At 41.1% G+C, this 15,158-nt stretch overlaps 1 protein-coding gene across 2 annotated transcripts in view; it reads right to left on the reverse strand.

The window, feature by feature from the left end:
- Positions 1 to 15,158, reverse strand: part of HSPA12A (heat shock protein family A (Hsp70) member 12A) — a 50,815-nt gene that overhangs the window by 8,384 nt on the left and 27,273 nt on the right. For both annotated transcript variants that reach the window (XR_005627440.1, XM_039709128.1), the window contains exons 8-11: positions 4,463 to 4,634; positions 1,386 to 1,472; positions 766 to 870; positions 16 to 274 (exon numbers count right to left, since the gene is read on the reverse strand). Coding sequence is in view for 1 of the 2 variants with exons in the window: in XM_039709128.1 (XP_039565062.1) it covers positions 16 to 274; positions 766 to 870; positions 1,386 to 1,472; positions 4,463 to 4,634 (623 nt within the window). In the remaining variant the exon portion in view is untranslated. The remainder of the gene's footprint in view (positions 1 to 15; positions 275 to 765; positions 871 to 1,385; positions 1,473 to 4,462; positions 4,635 to 15,158) is intronic.

Consider the following 15,158-nt stretch of genomic DNA (forward strand, 5'->3'; position numbering starts at 1 on the left):
TGCTTGTCCACTCACTTGCTTTTCCTCAAGGCATGTTCTACGCTGTGACCTCGGAACTTCTTGTAGTAGTCAATGAAGGAGAAGGGCAGGGTGATGTTCAGGGGGTTGGTCCTGTCGGGAGCTGCCGCCCGCTTGCGGGACTCAAACGCGATCATCAGATCCACCCAGGCCGCAGGGCGCTTGATTTTAAACTGCTCAATGAAATCTTCCCCAAATATTTTACACAGCAGCTTCTCGAACTCGTAGTCCACACCTAGAGAACCGTACGGCCCACCTGTAGCACAGACAAAACACAGCTTTAATATTTGGGATATTCTTTAATGCTCTTATGACATTTCAAGTTGGCCACATACACATGAGAACAGCACTCTCAGGGCTGTCACAGGAGAAGTTTCACAAAAAGAGGATTTTTGCTTAAAGTAACAGTTGGTCTAATACACAACATGATCTTACCTTTGCCTCACTGTTATTCCTGTATCATCACAGCCACTCTAACATTATAAATGAGTGATTCAGCCAACCAGCAGCTGGGTTATACTAATTTTGAATGCTGGTCTCATTTCAGGAAGAACTGTCAGTAAAATGCAATAAAGGCACACATTTCCTTCACTGACAATTACAAACATTACATAGATATTCAATACATAATCTCATTACATAAAACAAGCAGTGTAAATGACATTACATGAGGTGTTAGGGCATGGACTGGACTCAATGATCTTAAGGTCTCTTCCAACCTAGTAATTCTGTGAATTCTGTGAATACCTGTTGCTTTGTAGAGCTCCTTCAGATGTCCTTCAGGGAGCCTGATCTGATGGACAGTCATGTCCACTGTGCCTCCTCCGCTGTCAACCACGATGTACCGATCACCTGGAATGCCAAGGGGACAGGCCAGGGCCATTTACACCACTGTGAGCACAGCAGCTCTCTGCAGTGAGAGCTCCTGAGGGCACCAGATAAGGGAGAAAAGGGCCTACAGACAGCCAGCAATGGCCATGCTGAAGACCTGACCTTTGCTAGTAATTACAACACAATATCAAAGATGTCAAAAGCTATTAATGTAGCACAGCTGAAAAGTGGGACTGCTCATGCTGCTGGTGTACATCCTAGTGGGCTACCAAATATTATACCAGATTTACAAAGCCCGTTCTGAGGAAAATATTCCACTTGCATGGCTTTCCACCATCTCATTAATACATTTTATTATGCTAGAGCATACAGAATTGCAATTCAGCACTTGTAACTAAGAGCAGCACATGAGTTCATGGTTTTTTCCTTTTCCCCTTTATAACCACTGTGAGAACAATGCAGTGCACAGCACCTTTGTGGGAAACACAATATTTGCCTGCAATACAAAACCAGTGAGAGCGAAGTAAGGACAGTACCTTCCTCCAGCTCAGACCAGATCTCTCCTATGACATTTTCCACCATGAAGGTCCGGCTCTGCCGGTTCCGGCGCACGTGTTCCTTCCCTAGTGATTGACAGAAAAAAAGTTACTCAGTCTAAAAAAGCATGAAGAAATAGAATCAAAACCTGCAGGAAACAAGTGCAAGCAGGCTGATAGACCTGTACATATCCCTTCTTAAAAAATGTACAAAAATTATTGCATTGGGACTAGGACACTTAGAATGTCATTCCTGGGAAGAAGGAAAAATGGTTTACAGCCACTCTGATCTTCCTTGATATTGTTATATATACTTGTCTTTTAATCTGTATGAATTACCTAATAGAAATAAGGTAAACTAATCATATATAGTAACAATCTAATAATAAGAAAGCTATAAGCAGGTCTGACCTGCAGTTTTTCAATACACTCTGACTGGCAAAGCTGTGCTGGCAGCAGGGCAGGGGCTGGCAGGAGGGTGGGGGCTGGCAGCCAGCTGTGCTCACAGCAGCCTCCACCACCAGCAGGTGGCAGCCCCAGCCCACGCCCAGCCAACCCCCCACCACCCGCGATGGGAGAACATTTCCACATTTCCAAAAGCCACTGCTCATTTTGGGTGCTCAGGCAAACACGCCTCCCCAACCTCTCAGGATGTCAGCCTACCCCAAAACAAGCTGCCAGAGGCACTGCTGCTCAGATTAGTCAGAATTAATCTTAAGGACAAGTAAGAATTAGAATTAATCTTAAGGACACAGTGATTGTGAGGGCTAACCCTCAAAATAGTTAAAATATACACCAATTAAAAATTAAGTGTGATCTTGCAAGACTGTTGTAACAACCCATTAAGACTTAACTTCTACTCAGACATTTATAAGATGCAGAACAGTCTGTTAAGAGAAACAGTGAAAACTTCTGCTATTTATGCTTCTAAATCAACCTCTATTACTGAATGACCAAAAAAACCTACATTCCTTGTGCTATCATTACTCACCTTCAAAGGCACTTCATAAAACACTACAAGAGAAGCAGCCTGTCATGAGCAGAAATTTTTTCTGAAAATACCAGCATGCAAATCACAGAATGCACTTTGCTCCCTATTTCTGCAGTGTCTGTCATCAGAAAATAGAGCATCAGCTCCCCTTGCTCCTGCACCCTCCCCAAGCAGACTCCACGGTGCAGAGAAGCTGCCCCAGCCTCAGTGCAGGACTGGGCAGCACAGGGAGGGCTCAGATGAAGCATTCCATGGCAGAACAAGCACTAGGTCCAAGCCCCCAGAAATCAATGGCAATCCTTTCATTCCCTGCTATGGGCTAGAAGTGAACACAAGAGCCAGTCTTTAACTACAACTGAGGCAAGCTTATCCTTGCTACTATGAACACTAAAATTTCTGTTTTGACTTCACAGCAATAATATGGTCCTTGGAGTGCTTCTCTCTGTTTATATTTAAAGGGTTTTTCTCCTTAATCTGTTCTCAGCTTGTCTTGGGTGCTTGCCATGCCTTTATGAAATTTTAATTCCAACCCCAAATTAATTCACTCCAAACTTTGTTTTCATTAATTTTGACATGAAACCTTTCTCATCCCCAATAGCTTTTTACCATACAAAGTCAAGAATGAGAGTGGTACCCCCACCCAAAAAAAAGCCCATTAGCAGAAATCCATGATCTGCCAGATTCTACCCAGCTTCAAAACCTTAACCAGATAAACTCCTTTATTATTCTCCCAGAAGCAAATCCCTGTGTTGTCTGAAAGTGAGTTCATGTAAAATCACATGGAACTGAAACAGTTCAGGGCACGAATGAGGGGGACAAAAGCCAAGGGGCCCTGAAGGGACAGAATCCTGAAAACAGATTGTGTCCTGTACTCTGCGTGGGCCTCCAAACACTGAACACATCTGACAAGTGCTGGCTGGGAGAGCCATGGATTTGACAAAATGATGTAGTCAGTCTGCCTAACTAAAAAACAAAGCTGTGTTAAGTGCAGGAATAGCTCTACTAGCTTAACCTCCCACTTGCCTCTACTGTTTTGACCCAGCAAATGTGACAAAATACAGACTCTGCTGACAAACTCCTAGGATAGACTGTCACACTACCATCAGTATCAGGGCAACTGTTACAATTCACAGAGATACAGAGAAATATGCACATTGTGCAGCTACCAAATCTTACTTCTGCAGGCCATTTTCCTTTTTTGTTTCCTCTATTTGCCTCCAGTTTCAGAAGGCTGCCAAGCTCAAAAATCTCTGGTGATGAAGGACCTTCTGTCAAGTGACTTACAGTGCTCCAATCTCTGTCCCTCCCCTTCAAACAGTGACAGTAGCAACAGATCCCAGCTCAATAAACCAGCAGTGCATTATCCAGTTGCTCTTCAACATGCAGATAAATTCACTGCTACATTCCAATGCCATGAGTTCCACCGAGTGTTGAAAGTCATTAATGATATTTTATAAAGATGACATCAAAAAGCATCTGCCAACACTTGGGAACACCTCAGACTAATTGTTTCATTGCAGATCCAGTTATTTAGCCCTGCCTCAGTAATGCAGTATAACCAAACACATAATTGTTTCCAACAAATTAAATGAAAAAAATGATCCAACATGAAGTACCAACTTAAATTAAGGCAGAAAAGTACTGTTGTGAAAATACTGAAAGACTCCCACAACATCCTAATAAAGGCAAGACAAAGAAGCTTACATGCTAAAATTCAAGTGTATATTAGGAAGAAATTGTTCCCTGTGAGGGTGCTGAGGGGTGCCCAGAGAAGCTGTGGCTGCCCATCCCTGGATGTGTCCAAGGCCAGGCTGGACAGGGCTTGGAGCAACCTGGTCTAGTGGAGGGTGTCCCTGCCCATGGCAGAGATTTGAAACTAGATGATTTTTGAGCTTCTTTCCAACCCAAATCACTCTGTGATGTCTGTTGGGTCAACACGTAAACAAGTCTAACTACGTTAAGCAGCAAAACAGTTTTTAAAAGCAACCTGATGCCAGCCCGAAACATTTCAAGAGAACAAGGACAACAAGAAACAGTGAGAAACCAGCCCTGGGGGACAAAGCAACGAGTGAACGAACAGAAGTACCCTGTGTAAATCCAGTTCCAATAGTGTCACTCGGGCTGTAGCCATTGACAGGTGCCCTGCTACTCAGGTCTATCATCTGGTGCAGGCGCAGCTTTCGGCAGTAGATAGAGGCAGCCTCGGGCTCCAGGGCAATGATCAGCTGCTCGGGGTTTTCAGGAGATGCCATTCCTGCCTGTGAGAGAGAAGGGATCAGAGAAGTGGCGTGGGGGACCCTGCAGCCCAGCAGACCCTCTCAGCACAAGGCTGTCCCCAGCCCGTGGGCTGCGCTGGCTCAGCCCGCAGAGCTCACCCCAGCCAGGAGCTGCTGCCAGGGGGAAATCTGCATCTGGGAATTGTCCTGCCCACACTGCACAGCACAACTCCACAGGCTGTAACAGGGAGGATTGCATGCACTTACCATGCTAAGTGTCTAACCGAGCACTTGTGTACATGACAGGTGGAGAAACGAAGAAAATCGGTTTGAAACCTGTAATAATTGGCCCAAAACCTGAACTTAATTCTAATTAACCTGTGAATCTGCCAGCTCACAGGACCCCAGCCTCCTTTCAGCCTCCTTTTGCCTCTCCTTGCCACAACAATATTTTATGTCTTTATGTCCCAGATATTCACAGTCCTTGCCAAAATGAGGTTCCTGCACTGTTTAACTGTATAGGAATATACAATACACTTTGCCAGTAATGCATTTTCTGTCTTACAACCAACATTTTCTAGTTCAAAATCCATTGCTTTAAAGTACATTTGCTTTTATAACATCTTCAAAGTGCTCAGTATATTCAAGGAGACAAAATACAACAGGGCAGGTTCCCTAAAATGTAATGAGAACAAGCCTAAAAACGATACCACACTATAAAATCAGTGTTTGCCATTCTTTCTATTTTCCTACTGGATTTTCAGCCTTCAGACACAGATATTTTCAAAAAGCCACAAGTTCTTATGTAACTACATCACTCTCAGAACTGGGCTTAAAGAAAAATATTCAAAGAACAGTTCGCAAAACTCTGTTTTAATTTCTTTTCTCTGGTACTTCTGCCTACAAAATAGACAACTTTCAACTCTTTCTGCCAACTTTTGGGTTACTTGCTATTACTTTTCAGTTAAGTCCCTGAGCACTCAAGCTTGATAGCAAACAAATAAAACAAAATGAACATTTTTCTGCTTCCAGTCAGTCTTCCAGTCTTCAACTCATACGCGCGCACACACACACACACACACAGTGGTGTCTTGAGAGCATCCCCAAAAGGAGGACTAGAAAGGACATGGAAAGTCTGCAGACCTGGACTGGAATTTGGCTTCTTTCATACAGCTACACTGTGGGCCGTGGGAATTGCTGCCTCATTCACAACTGCAGCCAGAAACTCAAAGTAAAGTTGGTTTAAAAAGTAGTACCAGGACAAGACTTGAGACACAAAATTGTCCTTCATATTTACTGACTCACTTTACCCTCTCCATCCTAATAAGTAACATAAACAGATTCTTGAAGAAAACATCTTCCTCACTGTTGGTAACAAGGCAAAACAACAAGAAATAAGTTCTAAAATAAGAAAGAGTTCAGAGTTAAACTCTTAAAATCGTGGTTGCTCATTATTTTACAAGTATACCATGACTAGGATTATGGTCACTTTACAGCCGTTATTGCTGTTGGGCAAACCTTTCTGCTTCAGTTACATCCACTGGACTAAACAGCATGATCCAAAATTAGCAGAACTGTGTGGGAAGGAAAATATTGTACAAATACTACACAATTTCAAACCTTGCCAGCTCTGTGGCAACAGATATTGAAAAAAATACTATATTGAAAAGAATGTTTGCAACCAAACTTTCAAACTTTGGAAAATAGATTTACATCAGCCAGAGTAGCCCTAAAATGTATAAAAAGAGCATCAATTAAGCACAGACTCTCCTGCCATCACATCACTTGCATGTGAGCATGTTGGCAGAAGCAGCCCTGGAGCTGCACTGCGGATGAAGATGTGCCTGAGGACAAACCCTGTCCCCTCCTGTGACCCATCTGGATTTTGTAGGCACAAGCAGGGCTGGTTTCATGCCAGCTCACTTCAATATCACTTATCTCCAGCTGAGCTTTTCCACACAGGAAGTTTTGGTTTGTTTCACTGGAAAGAGCAACATTCCAGATATGAATCAATACTCGTGTGCCTGACAAACAGATTTGTCTGATCTGCTTAGGAATTCCACAAATGTATGGTGTCTGCACACAAACTGTCTTTGCCTTTGGAGAGTTTTGCTAAAAGCCAAATCTGGACCTTGCTGCAGTTCTAAGGGCAGCACTTCCTGCTCTATCCAATAAGGGCTTGGAGAGCAAATAGCTCCTGACTACCCTGCTTCAGTTTTCACTTATATTAAATTCATTATCATGTTGTGTGAGAGCTCTGAATCTGATCAGCACATGGTTTTTTTTCACTATCTAGCAATGTGAATGAACTCAAGAGTGCTAAGTCTGCTCCTTGTACTGGGCACGTGTCAGCAGCACAGACAATTCTTAGTCTCAGGCTAACCTACACACTAAAGACAAAATGGGGTTTTAGAGGAAAAAAATATTTTTGCTAAGGATATTAAAATGCAAAGGCTACAATGTAAAGCATTTACAGAGATGACAAGAGCTGAGCTGCACACACATGGAATGCACTGGTACTTCCTAACTGGAGGTGGTGGTGGGGAGAAGACTGCATTAATTGCCAAATCATCTGTTCTAGGGGGAATTTTAGTACAAACTCCCAAGGCTGGTCCTGCTAAAAGCAAAGAGTAAACCATTAACAATAACATTTGCTTCCTCCCCTCCTCCAGCAGCAGCCTGTACCATGAACTTTTCACACTGCAGTCAGGAGAGGAAGGCAGTGACCTGCAGCGGCTGGACTCGATCTGTGCTCTCAGACCCTCCATGCACAGCAGATGCTATTCTTGCTCCTTTTTCTCCCTAGCTATGATTTTAACATACCCGAAATATCTCCTGAGGAAAACATGCAACAGAAATGACAGTTTTTAACAGTTCAAAGCACAGCTGATCCTAACAGAACCTCATGAAGAAAATGCTGAGGTTTTTAGTTTAAAAGCTTTTCTTACAGAGTTTGAAAGGCCAGTTACAATGAAGAATGTATTGCTTCACATCATAAAAAGACCACACAGAGAATCTTTTACACTGAAAGGTACAAGGCATCAAACACATATTTTATATGTAGACACACATATATGTACATATATACACACATATATATTTACATATAAAAATATGTGTATGTAGCAATCAATATTTCATACCTTGTGTATATGGTATTTCTAATTAAACCATGAAAGAGAGCATATTACATATATATCTATACACAGCACAGAGAAAATCGGAGAGGGGGAGATGATAAAGAAACTTGAGCACATAAATCCTGCTGGGGAGGAATGGAGCAATGAGGTTGTTTTAATACAAGAGGAAGACTGAGGCAGTGCATCTGTCCCATCATTACGGCCAAGGGACAGATGGGAGAAAAATATTGAGCATGCAGAGAAAGAGGAGTGGAAACAGCAGGCAGCCAACATGAAGAAACAGTGATGCATTTGTTAAAATTATTAATTGCAGGCATTTGGGAATTTGCTGTATTTTTTCACTTTCTGCTTTCTGTCTGCCTCACTCCATGTTCTTGCCCACTGCTGCCCAAGCACTACTGTAATAAACACCAGGGATTCACCAGCTAACAGGCCTGGGCAGGGCAGATCTAAACAATGTCTCAATATTCAACATTCTAGAGATCATTCAGGCAGTGAGACAGACACACCAATTTGCTTCAGCCCAGGGTAGCTCATAGCAGACTTTAGAACAGTGCCTTGACTCCATCCTGCTAAGGAGATTTTTCTTGCTCCTGTAACCCTCACTAGCAGTCATCACTTATGGAACATGAAGGAAGCAGAGAGCAGTTTCCCCAAGAACACAAAAGTAGAAAACTCATCATGGGATTACAGAAATTATTTGAGCACAAAAAATTTCTTAAATTAATTTGCAAGATACCGCTGCATTTATACAGCTAGAAGAAGCAAAGAACATTATGAAAAGAACTGCTCTAAAATTCAGCTTTGCTTATATGCCTGAGGACTAGGATTTCATTTTTTGACAAGAGAACTCTCAGACCTCACTCCCTCCAGTAGCACAGGTCTGTGTGCTGGTGCCAGTGCATTGCTGTTCATTTGCCAAGATGCATCATGGACAGGAAACTCCAAAGTATTTCAAAGTCTCAGGTACTGGAGCATAAATAATTTCACCATCCAGATGCAGGTGAATTCTCTCTGGCCAGCAGCTCTGTTTTTATAGCCAGAGAGGTGTCACCAGGAGAGAGCCACAGCTGACCACAACACATTCCTGACTCCTGAACAGCATCAGCTGCCAGCTTTTGGAGTAATTCACTACTAGCAAATACTGAGGTCTGGACTGCAGCTCACTACAGCAGTCTGACCACTTCAGAGAATTGTTTTCACCCACTCCACCTGCAGAATCACCATTACAACAGATTAAAAGATGCTGCTTTTGAAACCCAGCCTCACATGCCACAACACAGAAAAAAAACAACAATGCACTTATTTTTTAAATATTGTAATGTATATGACACTAAAGACAGCATTATAATAAAATATTCCATGTAGTCAGTCTTTTTAATACCTAAATAAATAAAAATGTCCCATCCCTCTGCTATAATTAGAAGCATCAGCCTTTAGCTGCAGTTCTCCACAGCCAGATAGAATACCAGTGTGTTCTTTATTACACCACTTCAAAAGAAGTACAATGTTAGGAAATACACGATGACTGACAAGATACCTGTTTTCTATTCCTATCCTTGCAAGTTATTGAAAGCAACAGGTAAAATTCCTTTTTTTTTTTTTTTTTGGTTTTTCAGAAAGATACATCAGGTATTTTTTTAAAGGGCGGAAAAAAATAGCCTGACCACTGATTTGTAACACAAGGAACATGCCTTACATGAGTTACAGAACTTATTAAAATAATGATTGGATAAATTCTACTTTTTTTCAGCTTTGATATATTTTGTAGTCATCTAAGACCTGATTCACTACTGCTGTAGGAATTGCATTCACAATTAATAAAGCATTTCCAGATACAAAAATGTAGCATACATAAACAGATAAACACATGCAAAAGAGCCAGCCTCATTACACAGTTGGAAAAACCAGGCACAGAGATTAAAAGGTTTTCCTTAAGGTTGCACAGAAACCCACAACAAGGTGGGAATTCCCTCTAAACCCCAAAACTCCAGTTCAGTGTCACAGCCAAATGCTACTCTTCCCCAGGCAGCAAGGTTCCCTGTCTGCCCATGGCATGGAGCACATGCAGAAGCTGCAGGAACAGCTTCATCCATCACCTCCACCACAGCCTTGGGTCCTCTCCCACTTTGTCACCTCCACCAACTGCACTACTTTAATCACTGCTGAAGCAATGCTGCAGACCAGACAACTGCAATGATCCATTCTTCTGGTCAGTAGGAAAAACCTTTTAAACCCGTTTTACCACTAAAGCCCCATTTGTAAGCACCAGAGATACAATTTAGAAGTTGCATCCCATGAAACAGCTCTGTAAAAATTATGGGATTCAATAGGAAACAAAGCTCTGCAGGACAACATCATTCAGCCAAAACAAGAGAAGCTGAGAATTAACATCAACATTTTCCTATTTTCCAAGATACTTATTATAATTAGTAACAATAGAAAAGGTATGATTGCAAGTTAAGCACTGTGCAGGCTGCGTGAAGAAAGTGTTGTGAGGCTGAATCAAGGGAAGACAAAACAGTGGCTGGAAATTAAGTGCCCTGTGAAACTTCCACTGTTTAAACTAATCAGTTCATAATGTTTAAACTAATCAGTTCATGATAACACCATCCACTTAGTGCCTTGGGAAGTGAGCTCCTCTAATCCTCCTCCTTTTTCACTAGCTAGCACTTTCCCCAGTCCTATGGCATCAGACTGGGATGTCACAAATAAACCACTGAGATCTAATTACGGAGGCAGAGCGTGCCAGGAAAGAAGATGAGCAACATGGGAAAAGACTCCCAGCATTATCCCAAAGAGGCACTGGAGGGGAAGCAGGGCTGGCAGGGAGTGGGGTGAGTGGGTACCACAAAGCTGCAGGAAAAGCACAGTGAATGCACTTTCACTGGATCCTCAGCCTGGAGAAGATTTAAAAAAATTGTTTGAAACTCACTACACCATCACATACCCTAATGCTTTGCCCTTAGACTTCAGATTGACGAGGAGTGCTGCAGTACAGAAAAATATAATGGGTAAATAGAATAGACTGAGGTCAGACGGCACAGTTAGCTTTGCCCACTTATCTCTTCAAAGACAGATTCTTAAAATTGCTCAACAGCCACAAAATAAACAGGATTTTCAAAGATTCCTCTTGGTGACCACAGCAAAGAGGCTGGGTTTGCCAAAGGCAGGAGGAAGAGCTGCTGGGTGCTTCCCTCCTTTCAAAATTATATACTCTGAATAGAAGAGCCTAGATGAAAACTGAATATTGAGGTTTTTTTTAAAAATCCAATCAACACAATGTTTGGGTGGCACTTGATCCTGCAAAGATCTGACATCTACAATGTCAGAAGCACTTTTTGCTTCACAGAAACAAGAGCATTTTGCTTTCTCTTAACATTCACTCCACATACATGCATATATCTAACAGAAATACATGAATGCATTCATTTTCACACTATTACTGCTGGCTGAACCAAAATCAGGCTTGTGGCACAGGCTGTCCTTCGTCCTAGCCTGATCAGGTGTCACTGATACTTTGCATTTCACAAGTGAGAACAATGTGGATAATTGTCACAGCTGCAGAATTCTTTCAGTGTCAGCTTCCCCATCTGTACAGCTCAGGGACAGGACGAAGATACTCATCCCTCTGCCAGAAAACTGCTTGAGAAAGCATAAAGGACATCTCAGGCTATGGTAAAATAGCAGTAACTTCATTTTGCAGACAAGGGGAACACAAGCTATGGAAGATGAAAAAGCCACTAACAGAGGGGCACAAACTGGAAGCTAAGAGACCCCTGTAATAGTTTTCATTTACTCACTTTGCACAAATATAAATGATGAAATAATATTTAAGGAATAAAAGGATGAAATCCAAAGTAAAAATCAGCCTTTAAATCCTTTCCTTAGGATTTTGGGTTTATCCTGAGAGGGCTCTTTTGGGGTCTCAGACATTTTCCCTTCTGCCATGAGGAAGCAAATACTGTCACTATATATTTACACACCATTTCCCTGCTTTTAAAATACCAAGGTGTAGGCTAGTGCTTTCTGATTTTTTTTTATTTTTAAAGCTAAAAATAATAGAGCACAACAGCCTCAAGCAGTCCTGTAATCCTAAACATCAGCCATGAGCATTAAAAAATGATGCAACATATGGAAAGCAATTGGTTCAATGTATCAGGGGTGCACAAGTTGAGTTTAACAACACTAATACAATCTGCACTCAAAAAAATTATCTGCCTCAGTCTAGTGTCTTGTCAGAGAGGGAAATTCAGTTCCTAATTAATTCATTCATTAGTTGTAGAGGTAAAAATGGTCTTTATGCTTTAAAAACATGAGGATACAAATAGAAGACGTGGACTTGAAACCCAGCTTTTGCATTCAGCTCTGCTGCAAGCTTCCTATATAACATCTTGTAAATCACTGAGAACAAATTTTGTGAAACAACCCACTAATGAAAAAGCATCAACTTCTGAGTACCCTAATCAATACTAAGTTTTTCAGTGGAGCTGTTGCTGAAGTTTGCTGGAATGAGGTATGCTCAGGCTCTGAATAATCACCCTGGCTGTCTGTGCATGCACATACCTGATCATGTTACTTAGCAAGTCACTTTGGGCCAAAGCAGAATCCATTTGATATTTCACTGCTGTTTGCTAAGCTGTCAGTAAAGCTAAGAAATAACATGGAACATTTCTCCCTCTTAATGGCTGCCTAGAAACTATGGCATTATCTCATTGTAAAAAACAAGAAAACAAAAGGGGCACCTGGAACCATAATGAAGTGTGACTTTTATTTTCAGGACACTTAAAATAATGAATGTGTGGAGCTGCACTGGCTGCAGCCAGAACTGCTGCATTTGTGTGGCCACTGATTAGATGAAGCAGTTTGTTACAGACAGCTAGGCTGTCTGATTGAGATAAATGCCTTTGCTAAGCACAGCCAGACTGCCTCAATTTATTTTTCTGGTGTTGCTATTACCCAGCTAAGAGTACAAATTGCTTTGCTTGAGCATTTCTATACTTCGTACATTACTAGGCAGGAAATAGCTGAATTATGACCACTGGCTACCAATCATGAAGCAGCACTTTTGTTTACAATTCATGGAGAAGGTTCTGGAGTTTACCTGTGCCTATTTGACAAAAATCGTTTATTAACTGCTCCTAAGAAAGATAATTTCTTGCTACACACAAGCTAGCAGAAGATTTCTGCCTCATGAGGGAAAAAAGGATTTATTATATTTGTGAGACACGAAAGAATACCAGTAATTGCAGCAAACCTTACTTAGAACATCAGATCCAGTGTATCACATTTTGGTCTCAGAAGTAATCCCAGACACAATTTTCCAAGGAGAAGAATCTTGGATCATTTTTTAGGTTATTCCTTACCTTATATACAAGAGACTGAAATCACCAACATTTTTCTTTGCACAAATTTCTTGTTTTGTTTTTGTCCTCAAAAAGTTTCTCAGGCATTGGGACCACAAATAAATCCAAATCAGCATTACTAAAGCAGAGTTACATATTGATGAATGATAACAAGTAGAAGTCATGTTTTTTGACAAGTTCAATAGGACCACAGTGGCATTTGGTCCATATTTCTCCAGGGTGATGTTGCTGCAGCTCCTTCCCAAGGGACTCTTGTCACAGATCACATTTGGGCAGTAACTGAAAGCTTAGCTCCAAGTGACATTACCAAGAATTTTTTGCTGCATTACATTATATCCCCCAAGGTGCAGGAGAACATTACTTGCAAGTTTGATGAGTAGCGTGCATTAGAAAAATGAAGCCATTAAATTCTCATAAGCTTTTCAATTTTTAATGTTATAAAACTCGAGAAATGCTTTTTGTACCCAGGGCATGCACCAGTTACCACAACAGCAAAGCCTGACTCTTCCTGTTCAAGTCTCTTCCTAATGTCTCAGGCTCTCTCCTGCCCTTTATTTAGGACTCATTGTGGGTCCTTACGGCTCAGGCTGATTTTACTAAAAAGACACAAGTGGTCCTCACTGAGAAGGACCTGCACTGAGAAAAATACTTGCTTGCTATTTTCTGTAAGATGCATCTTGCTCTGTACCTTGGGCTTTCTCATTTTGCCTTAATATTTTTCATTACAGTTCCAATTTCAGCTCATATTTCTTTTCTTTGTAACTGAATATTGGCATCTAAGATGTCTTTTAGACAATCTATTGACCTTTTCTATGAATTTATTATAATCAAACCCATTAGTTTCAGACCCTGTCCATGCCGAGTTACATTTGTGGGTTTCTATCACTCCCTAATGATTGTAGTTTACAGCCTTTCAGACCATCATTTTCTTTTTGGGCTGGTAAATGCCACCTAGCACAGCCTTTCCACCTGGCAGAATGAAGATTGTATTTTCTGGATATTTCTGTTACTTTCAGTCAATTTCTAAGAATCTGAGAAATGTGTTTCAAAACTTTGGAAGAGACAGGCACAGACTGACAATTACACAGAATGCTACGAAAACCTCTTGTTTTACTTGTTTAGCAGAAGAAAAAACAAAATGCTCCAACTTGTGCCACAGAAGTGGACAAACAGAAATGTACAGAACTGGATTAGCAGATGTGTCTGCCTTCATGTGAACCTGGCCGAGGAACTCCAATGTGACCAGAGATCAATTAGTAGCAGAGATCAATTAGTACCCATTTTCCACTCTGTAATCTTTACCTCTCAATTAGCTATCATTTCCTAATTAAGCATAGCAATAAGATGCAGAATTCTCCTCAACATCACTCGAGAAACAATGTAATCCTCACAATTAAAAAGATATTAATATCACAAAAATGAAATCAGAGACTCAACAGACCCCCACAAGCTACAAATAATCAGGATGGCTGATGTATTAACACACTTCTGCCTCATCTGCCTCACTAACAAGTACTGCTTCAGAAAAATAACCAGCTTCCCAATGCTGCTTACAGTTTATAGCAGAAGCCTGACACGCTATCCCTACACAAATAAATTTTAGTTGCATGTATTTTATGTACACAACAGACTTATGAGGGAATAAGAGTAGCTTCACAAATTTCAATCTGCTTAAGCCTCCCAAGCCACCTTTTAAAAATCAAATATACTTCATGTCATGTTTTTATCAGCAAGGAATTTCTTGTGCTGTCACATTACTCTCTTGCCAAGTTTGTTTATTTTTCTCCGAAGGTTTCTCCAGAGTAAAGCAATATTGATCAATGTAATGTCATTGACCCCAGAACACAACGTGTTAAACAATTCTCATTGTGGACATTCCATGACAAAACTGATGTGAAAACAATAATAAATGTTCAGCACAGGAGCTGGTTAAATAAAGCCTCTGGAATTTTAGGCTCACACGCTTTAATCCTGTAATCTAGACTGCTTCTTGTTTTGTTTATCTGAGCTTACCTGCAAATGATTTTATTTGCTATTTGTAACTGGAAAATAAATCTACT

This window comes from Passer montanus, unplaced genomic scaffold, assembly GCF_014805655.1.
Source record: "Passer montanus isolate IOZ18808 unplaced genomic scaffold, ASM1480565v1 scaffold21, whole genome shotgun sequence".
In the NCBI taxonomy this organism is placed as follows: Eukaryota; Metazoa; Chordata; class Aves; order Passeriformes; family Passeridae; genus Passer; species Passer montanus.